At 38.2% G+C, this 15,330-nt stretch overlaps 1 protein-coding gene across 16 annotated transcripts in view; it reads left to right on the forward strand.

Annotated features, from left to right (window-relative positions):
* Positions 1-15,330, forward strand: part of LOC137249035 (uncharacterized protein CG43867) — a 404,529-nt gene that overhangs the window by 378,453 nt on the left and 10,746 nt on the right. For 6 of the 16 annotated variants that reach the window (XM_067780130.1, XM_067780129.1, XM_067780127.1 and 3 more), the window contains 7 exons: positions 92-459; positions 527-949; positions 1,015-1,297; positions 2,150-2,262; positions 2,352-2,561; positions 14,492-14,587; positions 14,829-15,170. In XM_067780130.1, coding sequence (XP_067636231.1) covers positions 92-459; positions 527-949; positions 1,015-1,297; positions 2,150-2,262; positions 2,352-2,561; positions 14,492-14,587; positions 14,829-15,170 — 1,835 coding nt within the window. The remainder of the gene's footprint in view (positions 1-91; positions 460-526; positions 950-1,014; positions 1,298-2,149; positions 2,263-2,351; positions 2,562-14,491; positions 14,588-14,828; positions 15,171-15,330) is intronic. The other 10 variants (XM_067780136.1, XM_067780142.1, XM_067780139.1 and 7 more) reach the window with 8 other exon arrangements.

Genomic DNA, 15,330 nt, shown 5'->3' on the forward strand with positions numbered 1-15,330 from the left:
ATTAACCCTCTCCGTAAAAATATCAAACTTTAATAATTTGGCATTCCTTTCCTTCCAATCTTTTTTGGTCGAAAACATTTCTCTCACGAAGGTCACCAAACGCACCTCTCCTCTACACAAATCACCAATACCAATAACAAACACAACAATCATTACAATACAATGCACTCATACAACAACACCAATAAAGCACATGTCATGGGTACATATTCCAATACACAAACATTACCATTACCTATTCACAACAACAACAACACCACCAACAATCATCTACGTCTTCCCCACATACGTGGAACAGTAATTTCAGATATTTCATTTGAATCAGGCCTATCGGATGATTATGCTTTACCACCAGATGCAGTTTCCGAATCCACATGCATGGACGCATCCATGCCCTCGTTGTTAATGCGTCAATCGTATGTGGATTCGCCAAGTAAGAAGATTGAATCATTGGAGAAAGTAAGTCATACACTCACACTTAATACAGTTCACTCTTTTTTAAAGCGCGCTCCTCCGCTTACTACAGGTGGGGCATCTCGCCAAACTTGGCGGCAAGTTGAAAACATGGCGTAAACGTTGGTTCGTTTTAAAGAATGGTACCTTAACCTATTGGAAGAGCCAACATGACGTTAATCGTAAGCCACAAGGTCAAATAATGTTAGATGAGGCGTGTCGCATAAATCGCGCTGAAGGTGCTTCCACTTTTGAGATTGATACGGGCAAGAAGGTCTACTACCTCACAGCTGATTCGAATGCGACAATGGATGATTGGATACGCGTGCTGCAGAATGTGCAAAAACGTAATGCCACAAAGCTGCTGCTGAGTCGTGAAGATCAGAAACCCACCATACAAGGTTGGGTAACCAAAGTGAAGAATGGTCATGCGAAAAAGTGTTGGTGTGTGCTGTTGGGTAAAATGTTCCTGTACTTCAAAGCGCCGGGTGAAACGGTAAGCCAAATTTTACTTTTAGATCATTGTCTTTGGTAACTAATTCATGCCCTCCTTACGCACAGAATCCACTCGGTCAAATAAATATGCGCGATGCTCGTGTCGAAGAGGTTGAACACGTTTCGGACTCTGATTCGGAGGAGCGTGAAGATCCTACACAAAGTCAAGCACGTTTGACAGTAGCCATTTATCCAGCACATCAAGGTCCTACATACCTTATACTACCCGGCAAACAGGAACGTGATAATTGGCTATACCATTTAACTGTAGTTTCGGGTGGTGGTCCAAATGCGGGCACTCAATATGAGCAACTCGTTCAAAAACTTATGGAGACTGATGGAGATCCCAGTGAGTATTTGCTTGTTTTCGTGAAAGCTTAAGAAATGTGCTGGGCATAAAAAGATTAGGAGATTTGGGTGGTGCTTAGGGCATTTGACACAACGCACTGACAACAACCGTCTACTGATTTAGTGGGAATTGAAGCGGTAGGGGGTTGCATTGATTGGAGGAAAGTAAGCTTGAGCTGCACGGCTTTTAAAGTTTAATGTTTCAACAGCATGGAAATAATATCCAACGGTATTTATATTGGTTTGTTCTCGAAGGAGAACGGACCCAAAAGAAATGTTTGAGGAAGTAGGCGGAGAATATACCAAACCAAGCAAGGTTTATTAAGGGTCAAACTGCAATGGGGGTCCTACTTCATCTCAAATCCGAGACCTTAAAACTTGTCTGTTGGAGATACCACTGAAAATAACAACAATAAAACGCATATTTAACCAAATTGTAATGGAATCCGAGTATACATGATTTTTGTTTCAGACCGGAGCCGTATCACTGCAATGACTTTTTTACTGCAGTGGAAAGGTGAATACTGGTAACAGTACCTAGTAGTTTCCAGAGCACATATGTCATTAGTTCGGGCTAATGAGGACATTACGGGCTTATAAATTTTGCTTTACTTATAATCAGTTTTCAAGCAGCTGTCTCTCAGAATAGCAGCCTTCAGACTCTTTTTCGCCATGTGTACTTACATCCCGAAATCCCTCAGTCCTGCAGCCTTTTCCATGGAAAGCTACTTTGAGACTATAAGTTTTGAGGGTTAGAGTTTTGAATTTAGTAGAACAGGTCTTTCGTGTGGGTTTGATTGAACAACAACTATAATAAGACTTTCTTAAACTTTATATTTTCAATCTCTTCCAGATTGTGTTCTATGGCGGCATCCAATTTTATTACATACCAAAGACGCCATCACATCACCACTTACCTCGCTGCACACGGAAGCCATGCAACCAGAAGCTATTAAATTATTTAAGGTAAGCTTTAAGTTTAGCTCTAAAGATTTTATCCTATTTCACGCTTCCTTGAAATGAACGCTCTCTACTCTCTCTCGCTCTCTCAACAGAGTATTCAGTTATTTATGTCGGTCGCTGTTAATCAACCCGGCATCGATTATCATGTCGTGTTGGCACAAAACGCTTTACAACACTGCCTGGACATGCCCGAATTACAAACGGAAATGATTGGTATTTTAGTTAAGCAAACATCACGGCACACGGGTCAAAAATTGAGTGTCGGCGTCCAGGTAAACAAGAAACTGGGCAAGCAAACGCGCGTAAGTTTTTTTTAGTTGCAAAAGCTTTTCATATTTAGTTCCCTGTTGTGTTTTTGTATTAGTTTCATGAATTTGTTGTTGATTTGTTTGTATAGATTCAAATAGTTTTAGTGATTTGTCGATTCTACTAACCCAATTGAACTAAAACCAGTGCACTAAATAGTAAAGTAGATCGGTAGTTTTTTTTTTTTTTTGTTATTTGTATAATTTTTTTAATTACATTTTTAAAATAGTTTTCTATTACCGGGCGGGTTCTTCCATATATTTTGTTCCAGAAGGCAACTTCTACCCATAGACCTTTAATGCACTAAGCCAATTGGAGCTATTATCCGTATACTTGCTGTCCGTTGGAGCCCGAAAATGTCCCGCTGGAAGTAAACACGCAACTCCGCCTTTCAGGATTGACTACATATGGAGTATTGCTCAAGGAATAGCTCGAAGGCTCGGTTCATCCTTGAAAAAAACCTGAACGTTAATTGTACAGAATCTTATGCCAAGCGAAAGAATAAGCTTTTAGGCCGTCGGTTCTATGTACCGGAGCGACTCGGGATTTTTCCCGACCAGGGACTGCCATTTCAGTGTAACCCCATTTAATTTGTTGCGTCACTCCCACAAATTGTCATCCTCCCAGCAGCTCCTGGCAGCGGGACTGCTCCATATTCTCTTGCTCCGGGAAGGTATCGAACCCAATCCGGGTCCGTCTCCTGACCCCGATCCTGAGAAATGGTTTTGCTGCATCTGCCGGAAAAGAATCTTTTTAGAACGGTCTTACTCTTGTCAGTGTGTCTCGTGTAAGGGATGGTTGCATCGGACAGGTTGTTCTGGGCTAGACCCCAAATCCAGACGTCCACGTAACTTCTATATATCTTTTGTGGCTCCTTGCTGTCCACGTCCTAGGACGTCCCGTAGACTGCGCCTTAGCACCCCCCCCCCGCTACCTTCCAGCAGCCCCGCTGCTCAACAAGCCACAACAAGTACCCGCTGTTGCTCGAGCCCCACGGCGCCACCAACTCACACGGCTGCTCTCACTCATACCTACAATCTCCGTAGTAGAGTCGGGAGCAACGCCGAGCATCAGCCCCTGCCCCCGTCTTCTTCCCCCTCTTTTCCGGCAGCAATTGTGTAGGTCAGGGAAACAGACTCTTAGTCCCTACCTCCCTTTGCACGGTTTGCCAGCACAGAATATATACGTTTGCGACATCCGCCCAATGCAGCTCCTGCCATGGACGGTGCCACTTTCCTAGATGTTCTGGTCTCCGCGACGGCAACCCCCCGACGGCTTTCATTGCGCCATGTTGCCAAGCCGCATACCCAAATACACCGGGTACCCCAATGCCTACCCAAGGACGTCTAGTCCCAGGGCCTCAACAGCAACCGCGTTCTGGCCTTCCACAACCCAGGCGTAGTCACCCGTCACTTACTCCCAGAGTGACGACCTCTCCCCCTATGCACTTCAGAATTCTGAACTCACAGCAAGATCTGCATTGTATACCTGTTTTGGGTATAATGTCCACAGAAAATATCGCGAGAGCGGAAATGGAGGCGGCCTCGCGTTTATCATACACCACATTGTGCAATATCATATATTTGATCCCGACATCGACCGCAGGGACAGTGTCTTGGAACGTCAAGGATTATCTATCCGGTCGGGCGATGCAAATCTAGAAATCATCAACATCTACATCCCTCATTTCACCTGTTGCCCCAGTGGATACCGCCTTGATATCAGCGGCGTACTCACTGGAAATAATCGCATTATCTTATGCGATTTCAATGCCCATCACGATCTATGGCATTGAAACTTGCGGGTGGACAGTAGGGGTGAGATGTTATCGAATCAAATAGAAGAAACGACGTTCTGCACTATAAACGGAGACGCCCCCACACGTACGGTAGGAAGCTGTGACAGTTCGCCGGATATTTCAATCGTGAGCGCAGAACTCGTAAACTGCGTCAACTGGCACCCGATGGTAACATTGGCATCCGACCACCTGCCTATACTTATTTCACTCGAGCGTCCCGCCGACTTCATCGTCGCAGAAAAACGCACTTTCATTAACTTTAAAAAAGGAAAGTGGGACGAATACAAATCCTTTACAGACAACCGCTTTGCTGCCCTCCCTATCCCAACTGATGCCTGGCAAGGAGAGCGTGCTTTCCGCAAGGTCATTGAATCCGCCTCGGCTCGTTTCATTCCCGCCGGTAGAATTCCCGAAATTCGGCCCCACTTCCCGGCAGATGCCGCAAGTTTAGCGAGAGAACGTGACCTTATAAGACAGCGTGATCTTCGCGACCCCCAAATAAAGGATATAAACCAACGCATCAGATTGCTTGTGGATGAACACAAGCGTGCGAAATGGGAGGAGCACCTAAGCGGTTGTAACCTCTGCCGGTGTAGGTAAACTTTGGTCCACTGTAAAGTCCCTATCGAATCCGTCTAGGCACAGTGACAAAGTTTCTATCGCCTTTGGCGACAAAGTGCTGTCGGATGCGAAAAAATACGCGAGCGCTTTCTGCCGACAATACATAATGCATTCTACGGTCAAAAATAGACGGAGGGCCAACAGACACGCACGTAAACATTAGTTCAGCGCGTCACCAATTACCATCACCGCCAAAGAGGTTGAGGATGCCATCGGTCATGCTAAACCATCCAAAGCAGTGGGCCCAGACGGCATAGCCATGCCGATGCTTAAAAGCCTAGGGAAAGAGGGTTTCAAATATTTAGCACATGTCTTCAACGTGTCTCTTTCCACCTTAGTCATACCCGAAAAATGGAAAATGGCCAAGGTGGTCCCGCTACTAAAGCCTGGGAATCCAGCTAACATAGGAGAGTCATATCGCCCGGTATCTTTCCTATCGCCAGTAGCGAAGACGCTTGAAGCTATTTTTTGCTCCCCCACTTCAAAGCAAATTTGCAGCTAGCCTGTCATCAGCATGGCTTTAGAAAACTCCATAGCACTCCCACCGCGCTAAATGCCATTAGCACCCAGATAAATTGTGGTTTAAATCAGAAGCCTCACCATAGAACAGTACTCGTAGCGCTAGGCCTATCAAAAGCTTTTGATACGGTCAACCATGGCACGTTACTGCAAGACTTGGAAGAGTCTACCCTTTCCCCATGTCTTAAAAGGTGGACCGCAAATTATCTGGGTAGTCGGCAGGCATCGGTGAAATTCAGAAACGCAATATCAAAGCCAAGAAGAATTAAACAAGGGGTGCCTCAGGGTGGTGTCCTATCCCCACTTTTGTTTAATTTTTACATATCAAAACTACCTTCGCCACCAGAAGGAGTTACTATCGTTTCTTACGCCGATGACTGCACAGTAATGGCCACAGGCCCGGGCCCAAAGATCGATGAGCTTTGCAACAGAATAAACGGCTACCTCCCTGATCTCTCTAGTTTTTTCGCCACGCGAAACCTGGCATTATCACCGACTAAATCATCCGCGACCCTATTTACAACCATGTCGACCATTTTGAACATCCACGTCGATAGCACTACGCTACCGACTGCCCTACACCCCAATTGGCCAGCCGTTTGAGTGCTACGCGTCCCCTATATGGTCGCCAAGCCTAAAAACTACCCACTGGAAGAAGCTACAGGCCTGCCAAAATACTGCGCTCAGAACCGCCACGGGCTGTCTTCTTATGTCCCCAGAACACCATCTTCATAGTGAGGCGAGAATAATCCCCATCAGGGAGAGAAATGAGATACTAACCAAACAGTTCCTGTTGAATACCCAGAAACCTGGGCATCCCAACAGACATCTGAGTACTGAGCCAGCACCGCCTAGGGACTTAACGAGTCATCTCCGTAAGCATTTTGAGGAAATACGGCACCTAAGAACTCAGCCGTATGAAGCGTTCTGGATACTGTAACAGGTTATACTCTTACATATCGAGAATCAACCCCGACATACAAAATGTATACCCCGCTTGCAATGTGTCCCCACATGACACCAACCATCTCTTTAATTGTAACGTGGAACCAACGCCTCTAACACCCCTTTCATTATGGTCCACCCCTGTCGAAACAGAAAGTTTCCTTGGACTCCCGTTAGAAGATATTGATGACAATTTGTGATCGGTCGCAGCTATTAGGTGGGGCGAAACATTGCTACAACAACAACAACAACATAAACTTTTAGTTGGTAGATTACACGAGATTTCGAACGAAAGTCCTACATGAATCTGCTTCATAAGAAATGAAACAGTTGTGTGTATAAAATACTTCCCTGTGACACCAGTTATTTAATCCTTATTGTTCTGAATGCCTAGTTTCCTAATTGTCACACATACATTCCGAGCATTCAGGTAGTTTTTAGTCCATCTCCTTAGTTTTTTAAATGATGCCCCGTCTATGATATGTAGAGAACGTATCGAAGACTTTCAACAGATCGAACATCACACTGCCGCCCTATTATAAGGGATGTCTTAAGAAATCATCTCTGACGAATATCAGACTATATGACTTTTACTGTTTAGCTGGGGACAGGTTAAAGGCGTGAACTACATCAGTGGTCTCCACTCTCACACATGCCAGCAGTTCATTGCCTATCGCAACCAGAAGAAGAAGAAACAATGAGATCAGTATAATTTAGACTACTAATCGAGCATGAACGTAGTGCCTTTGTGCGCATTGAGCGGTAATCACTTCCGCTTGGAAGTTTCTTTGCTACCTTGCAGTTTTGTGTTATTTCTTCCTGCTGTATGTGTGAAATACTAATATTCTCACAGTCAGTTTGAGAGCCATACTACACCGATACCAGCATTAGATAGTTCACTCCTGCAGAATTTAGGTTTTTTTAGCATCAGCATTCCATTGCCCACACGAAACATTGATTTGGAGGCCTAGGCCTTATTTAGGGATTCTTCAATCTCATTGGTTGGTAGGTTTTCACCCAGAAGCTTGCCCACACTAGCAATGAAGTTGCAGGTCCCTCTATTGAGACGATTCGAATGTTGCACCTGATATGCTTTCGTTAGCGCAGCTGTCTCAGCTGAACAATTGGTTTTTACCGCTGGAGGGTTCTCCAATTAAGCAAAAAAAGATTTTTATCGAACCACTTCACGATTAACGATAAACTGTTATTTCCAACATCTGCCTTATGGGCAAGCATTGTATAACGTCTGGTAGTCTGTAAACTTTTTTTAATTCTTTCTATAATTTGCATTTTGCTGTTTAATTTTCTTTTTTTTTTTAGTTTTACACTGTAAAAAATGATCAGGCTTTATATTTTGAGTTTTTAAAGTGCGCTTTTTAAAAGCTTGCGATTGCCTGAGTAAGAAATAAAAAAAATTTGGTGACCTTTTGGTGTAAAAAGCATAAACAAATTACTAACATACTAAAAACAAAATTCACAATAACATGAAATTCACAAAACCCTAACGACATTTACTTTATATATTGCATACTTTTAGGAGCAAATGTTTGTGAGTGGATAAATCTAGATAGATATTATTTTATTAATTAAGAGCCGGTTTTTCGGTGCGAGTTTAAATTTCAGTAAATGTTGACTAGTATTTAACCTTGACACTTTAACCTTTTTAACTGATATAAGTAGTACAAATTTTTATTATCGGCCAAACTGGCAACTTTAACTGAAATTTAATCTCCCACTGAAAAACTGGGCCTAGTAATAACGAGGATGCAGATAACGATTTTACGTTTTCTTTTTAATTCTTAGTACAGTGATATGGGCCAAATCCCTATAAATATGCTACACTTTTAGGAAAATTTTAAAATTTAGGGTTACCCACATAACTTAAATATTTGTTTTTTCAAATGGTTTGAAAACACATAATTGAAATTTTGTTAATATATATGTATGTTATACATTTCGGTGAACCAAACGAAAGGTAATACTTCCAAATTTTTTTACACCGGATTTCCTTTTTAAAAATTTTGAAAGTGTTACTTTTCGTATAGCAAGTCAGTTTTATCTTTTTAGTGTTATATACATTAGTTATACATACATACATACATAATTATTAGTTATAACCATATTTTTTTATAGTCTTTCTCTGTATTTTAGAACAACAAAATAGTGTTGCATGCCGCGTAGTTGTACAAATTAGAAAAATGTTTATTTCACTCACTATTTACTTGAAACAGTGTAGTTTAACCCCCTTATTCATAAAAACATAAAGAGTTAAAAGTATATTTGTAATGTTAATCTAAAACAAAACAAATGACCTAGCTTATTTTCTAAAATTTCCCCCTATAACTGTCTTTGAAATGGATCTTATTGTACAAATATGTGTGTTCGTATGTATATTTTACGGTTTCTTTTTAAAGATCAGGGGTTTGAATCGAGCTCAACGCTTTAACAATAATTTGTTGTCATTGTTATCACAATTGATGTTAAAATTTTTGGCTCGACTCAAACTCATGACCTTAAAAATTTATAGGCATATAAAACAAAAACATTTATTTTATAAAACAACTATATTTTTTTCTTTATGTCAAGTTTTAATATTAGCTGCTCCCAAAGAGAAAGACTATTTTTTACATTAAAAATTAATAAAACACTTTAAGATAAAAACAACTGTGAATACTACCTAAAAATAAAAAGTTTCCTATTTATGGGGCTACCACTCTATGTTATGGTGGTCCTTAAAAATCCTTAAAAAATGTGTTCAGTCTCGATCGTGAAAAAAATTTATATGCAGTGGTGAGGCTGAAATAATTTAATTGATTAATAAGGACCACGCTAATGTACATATATGTATGTTAGACTGGGTCGATTTATTAACCGATATCGCGCCATCGATTTTTCGATAGGATTTGGACTTAGACAAAAAAAGTTCCACTACGCATATCCAAAAAAATAATTTTCGAGCCTGCAAAAAAATATGGTGAAAGGGTAAATTTTTCGACCAAAACACTCCTCAAAGCCCTAAAAATATATTTTTGTTTTTTTTTTTTGAAAAAACTGTTATCGCTAACGTTTTTATAGCAGTTTTTTGAAAAAAAAAAATATTTTTAGGGCTTTGAGGAGTGTTTTGGTCGAAAAATTTACCTTTTCGCCATTTTTTTTGCAGGCACGAAAATTATTTTTTTGTATATGCGTAGTGGAAATTTTTTTGTCTAGGCCCAAATCCTATCGAAAAATCGATGGCGCGATATCGGGGACCTTTCGTCCAGGTTAAAGTATGTATATGAATTTAAAAATTAGAACATTCGTTGTTTATTTTAATTAGAATTGTTCATACTATTAGTTTTTTTTCACATATTAGAGCACATACATATGTACAACAAATACATGACACCTGTGTGCAAAAAAAATAGTAGCAAAAATTATTATACAATTTTGTAAACCCTTTCGAACCGACAAGAAACTGCTGGGTACACGATAATGAAACTATGTTAATGTTAAAAATTACAGAAATATAAGAACTTTCACCCAGCCAGAAAAGACAAAACGAGTAACCATCGCCGAGTGCAAATTTTGTAGTTTTTCTCTACTATCAATTACAATAAAAAATGTATAAAGCATTGAACGAACCAAAAATTATTTCATAGAATTTGGGTTGAAAAACACAGAGTAGCATAGTAGGAATATGCAGTCATCCAGTGAGTTTTACAGCTCCGGCTCACGCTCAATTCTCACGGGAATGTCTGGACCATTGAGAGACTTGAGAAGCAGATGTCGTGATATTTTCGCACACGTGAAATGTGATAGGCAGATGTCGCCGCTGTTTTTCATTTAACTCATACCGCGAAAGGCTAAGCAGCGACATCTATTTTTGAAAAAGTAGGTTTATTAAAGGCAACGTTACCAAACTAAAGACAAGTAATTAACAAATTATCTGGCTCACAAATTGAACCAGACTTCTATCTGGACTTATCTGGCTCAAATCGTTGTTGTTGCATTTACATGCAAGATTATTTATCTGGCTCAGGCTCTTTGCCATCGGATGATGGCTATAGTAACGTACAACCAATACTTAGGGCCAGTTTATGTATGACGCCGTGACACTTTGCGTCGCATTCACAGTCAAGACTATATAATACCAAAAATTGCACAGGGCCATTCAGGTTTACTGACACTCACTGAAATGAATAAATGCTGACTCATTTTGTTCTGCTGATTTTCCGACAGGGTGGCTAATTGATGTATATTGGAACGATTTTCCGTCATCCCTTGTCAAATTTGGTTTCGAGACAAACCGGTTTCCGCGTTACATGAATGAATGCTCTTATATGATAGAAATTTTGACTCACAAAAGAAAAAACGATTCATTGCGTTATACATAATTTGCTCCTTAGAGGCGAGTTACAAAGCGTGCAGCTTGCCATTCATATGGATGGGTGGATAGAGGCATCTGGCTTTACACCAGTATGAAGTATTAATGTTGGAGATTTCGAGTTCAAAGCGCAGCTACCGCCAGCTAGCTAATAATAAAAAAAAATAACCGATACCATATGTCTGATTTTTGCTCCTATTTTTGTGCACACAGGTGTCCATACATACATTATGTAATATTTACATACTTAAGCATTTTTAAAGTATTTGCTGTAAATTTTTACTACATTTTCGTCTACAACATATTCGTACATACTCAATTGTGAAAATCTTCATTAGGGATGTTGCATACGCCTACGCAAATGGATAGCTGCTGCATTAGTTCTTATATTGCATTGGCAAATTTAAAGCGTAGGATGCGTTATGCCAATTTCACACAGAGACTTATGGAAATAATTAGTCAAGTTTTCTACATTTTACTTTTTTTTTGGTTAAAAGCATAGTATTTTTTTTGCGGCTGCTTACAGATGTTCGTTAATGAAGAAAAGAAAAAAATTATTATTTTATTAAACAAAGATGTGATTTCAAAAAAGTTTCCATGTGAAATTGGTATTAGAAATATTCTCGCAAACTTTTTATGTTTGACCATTCGAACCCAATATTTGCATTCGCATGCATGAATGTCTAAATAAAACATTCGCAACATCTCTAGTTCGTACGTATGATTCTTTCACTCACCTACTAACCACTTACTCACTCAATCATTTGTTAAACTCTACCAAAAAAGTAGACGAATACTATTTTCTAGTTTCTTTTTAGTTCTCTCAAAAAATAAAATTCAAGTTTTCCTGAGCACCCAAAACACATACATTTTTTTTTTTGTTAAAAAATAATCATAAACACAAGTAAGAAAATTATTTAAAAAATGTTTCGCCACATCGTAAGGCACGAAATCATACATAGGTACACAAAACGTTTGTAATCAAACTAGTTTAAAAAATTAAAATTTAAAAATTAAAAAAAATTAAAAAAAAAATCCAAACTTTGCTTTAGCGTATGTTTTAGTAATTAATTTAAGTATTTTTTTTCTCTTAATGTAACTCATTCATTATAAATATAAAAGTATTTTTTTGTAGAAAAATAACAACCTATAAAATTAAACAAATTTGATAATTTTCTTTGTTAGTAAAAAAATGTCGTGAGTTCTTTAACGAAAAATTTTCTAAATCAATTTAAAAATCGTTCTTGTAAAAAAAATTTTAATTCGAAATTTTTTTGAAAATTTATAAATCTATACTCAAGAGTTTGTTTTCAAAAATTTCCAGTATGAAATTTTTAAATCAATCAAGTACTAGCGAGGAATCTCTCAAAATTCAGTTTAATTATAGAATTTGTTTTAAATGTTGTAGGTGTTGTTTGAACTTCCATTGATTAGACTATAAAATTCTATATTAAAAAGTTTGTTGCTGATTCTAAATTTAAATTTTAAAATTCTCCTGAAGAACTTCAAAAACTTTTTAAAATTACGAAATTTTTTCTAAAATCCTTTCGAAACGGGTTTGTATAGGTTTCAATAAGAAAAGCAGTGGATAAAATTTGCTAAGAATTGTTACTGCTATTGTTCTGCACGCAGGTGTAAATTTAAAAAAAAAATAAATTTTTATTAAGTTTAAATTTTTTCTTGTGGTTTTTGGCGAATCAATTTTTTTTTAATATCTTTTTATATTTTGTAAATATATGTATCTATGTAAATGTATTACAATACCAAGAAACGTGTAAAAATAACTACATATTTGAAAAGAGAGAGCAAAATTTTAAATTATTAGTTGTAGTCAGCAATCCTTCAGTTTGAGCCAGAGTTGGGCATTATTAGAATCAATTTTTATTTATACCATGGAATAAATAATCCCTAAATAAATTTTTGATAGATATTTTTTATAATAATTTTCCCATTGAAATTATTTTCAAAAACTCATAATTTACTCATTAAAATATGAGGCACCTTCTATGCCGATGTCCGGAGCTTCAAAGAAGAAGGCTCAGATTTCTGGGCTCACGGTTCTTCGACAGCCTGGCAGAGGTTGGGAAAGCGGACGTCTCGCTTCTTTTTGGGTTCGTCAGGGAAAGCAATTGGTTCGTTGAGGACCACTAGGAGGTAATGGGGTCAAACAAATGTACCGCCACACTGCACTTACTGAGGATTCTCACAATGGACAAAAATGTCTCCGAGTGGAAGTGTGGGTAATACCCACGCACACCTTAACATAACCTAACCTAAAATATGAGGCAAAAAATGCTTTTTTATACCCAGCTGAGCAGAGCTCACCTAGTGTATTAATTTTGTTCGCATAACGGTACCCCGTAACGGCATAAACATACGAGATGGATATATACTTCTATATATCAAAATGATCTGGGCGAAAAAAGAAATTCATTTAGCCATGTCCGTCCGTCCGTCTGTCTGTCTGTAACCACGATAATTTGAGTAAATTTTGAGGTATCTTAATGAAATTTGGTATGTAAGTTCCTAGGCACTCATCTCAGATCGCTATTTTAAAAGAACGAAATCGGACTATAACCACGCCCACTTTGTCGATATCGAAAATTTCGAAAAACCGAAAAAGTGCGATAATTCGTTACCAAAGACTGATGAAGCGATGAAACTTGGTAGGTGGGTTGACCTTATGAGGCAGAATAGTAAATTGGTAAAATTATGACAATGGGAGTGGCACCGCCCACTTTTAAAAGAAGGTAATTTAAAAGTTTTGCAAGCTGTAATTTGGCAGCTGAGTATGTAATGTTCGGTTACACCCGAACTTAGCCTTCCTTACTTTTTTTCATAATTATTTGTTATTCCAATGAAGAAATAAAATAATTTATTCGTCACTCAAATTGAAAAAATCATTTATCGAAAAAATTTTGCCCTACTCTGTTTTTAGCTACGAACAAAATTATAAAAATGTAAATACATATTAAGAGTATAGCGGATGTGTATTTTAATTAAAATGTTAGTAGAAAAAAATTTTTTTTTAGTTTGTACTATGTAGTAAGTTACACATTTCATACACTGCAAAAAAAAATTATTAGCCGTAACCGGTAAACGCTTTTGACACTAGTGAATGTAATGCAAATGTCTGTTTTTAATTATTGGTAAAACACGCAAACATAGAATTAAAATACTAAAAGCAAGAATCTAGAAAAAATCATAAAAAATTTTGATTTTAGCCTGGAAAATAGCTGCGCTCAGTGAAAATGTGACATTTCTTAGGAATATACATTTTTTACGAAAAACACTCACACACACAAAACATACACCGACCAACACTCCACTACACTGCAAGAAAACTCCTGCTATTTAGATGAAATGTACCCTGAAAAAAATATTCAAAATTTTTAACGCAACAAACAAACTTATTCTCTTGTTCTCTCCGCTCTTTTTATTTTCTTTTGTTATTTCTTGTTTTACAAATAAATTAAATCCTACAAAAAAATTAAAAAAAAATCCTAAAATTTATAACGGAACCCCATCAAAAATAAAATAAAAATGTGTACTAACCAACAACCAAATTTAACCTGCACTCGTCACACGCTCGTAAATGTATAACGAATATGCGTTTAAATATTAAAATTAAAATTCGAAAAAAAATGGTATTCGAACATGTAAATCGAAATTTACAGCAACTACTATTGTGCGCCACGCAGAGTCTATTTACTTGTGATACACAACAGGGTGGCACAGCTCAGGCCAATGGCAGTTCACCAACATCCTTACAGGTATGGGGGGAAATTTATATAAAAATAAAAAAAATATTTGCTAATTTTCTTTAAGCATAAACTAACTAAGGGTTAACTCCTATCAATCAGTTTTTCGTTTTTCAATTGCGCATGTCTTTACTCCTTACATTTTAAGCGTTCTCTTTGAAAGTTGTATTGTACTACATATCAGCTGATTGAGCTAATATTTATCTTTCTCACTCTCTCTCTCTCTCTCTCTTTCTCTTTCATACATCTAAAGGCGCCTGTACCACCACCTATAATCGATTGCAAATCAAATCCACCTGCCTATTCATTCGTCCAAGGTTGGCAATTACTCTCACTTGCTGTCTCTTTGTTCGTACCCAAATCGAGTCGCCTTTTGTGGTATTTGAAGTTGCATCTCTCGCGTAATGCGGATACTAAGACGGAAACGGGCAAGTATGCAGCATATTGTGAGCGCGCTTTAGAGCGTACTTTGAAGAATGGTGGACGCGAGACCAAGCCCTCACGCATGGAAGTGTTGTCAATTTTGCTTAAGAATCCATATCATCACTCACTACCACATGCCATACCCGTGCACATGATGAACTCAACTTATCAGGTAAGAGTATAAGAATAACGTTAGGAAAACCTACGTAGGTTACCAAGTCCCTAAAGTACTGTGAACGTTTTGTATAGCTTAAACGCTCCTTAGCTGCTGTTACTTTGGAACTATAAGAAAATTCACATTCACTCTTTGTACTAAATGCTTTCTCTTTCAT

Source organism: Eurosta solidaginis, chromosome 4 (assembly GCF_040869045.1).
Source record: "Eurosta solidaginis isolate ZX-2024a chromosome 4, ASM4086904v1, whole genome shotgun sequence".
NCBI classification, from domain to species: Eukaryota; Metazoa; Arthropoda; class Insecta; order Diptera; family Tephritidae; genus Eurosta; species Eurosta solidaginis.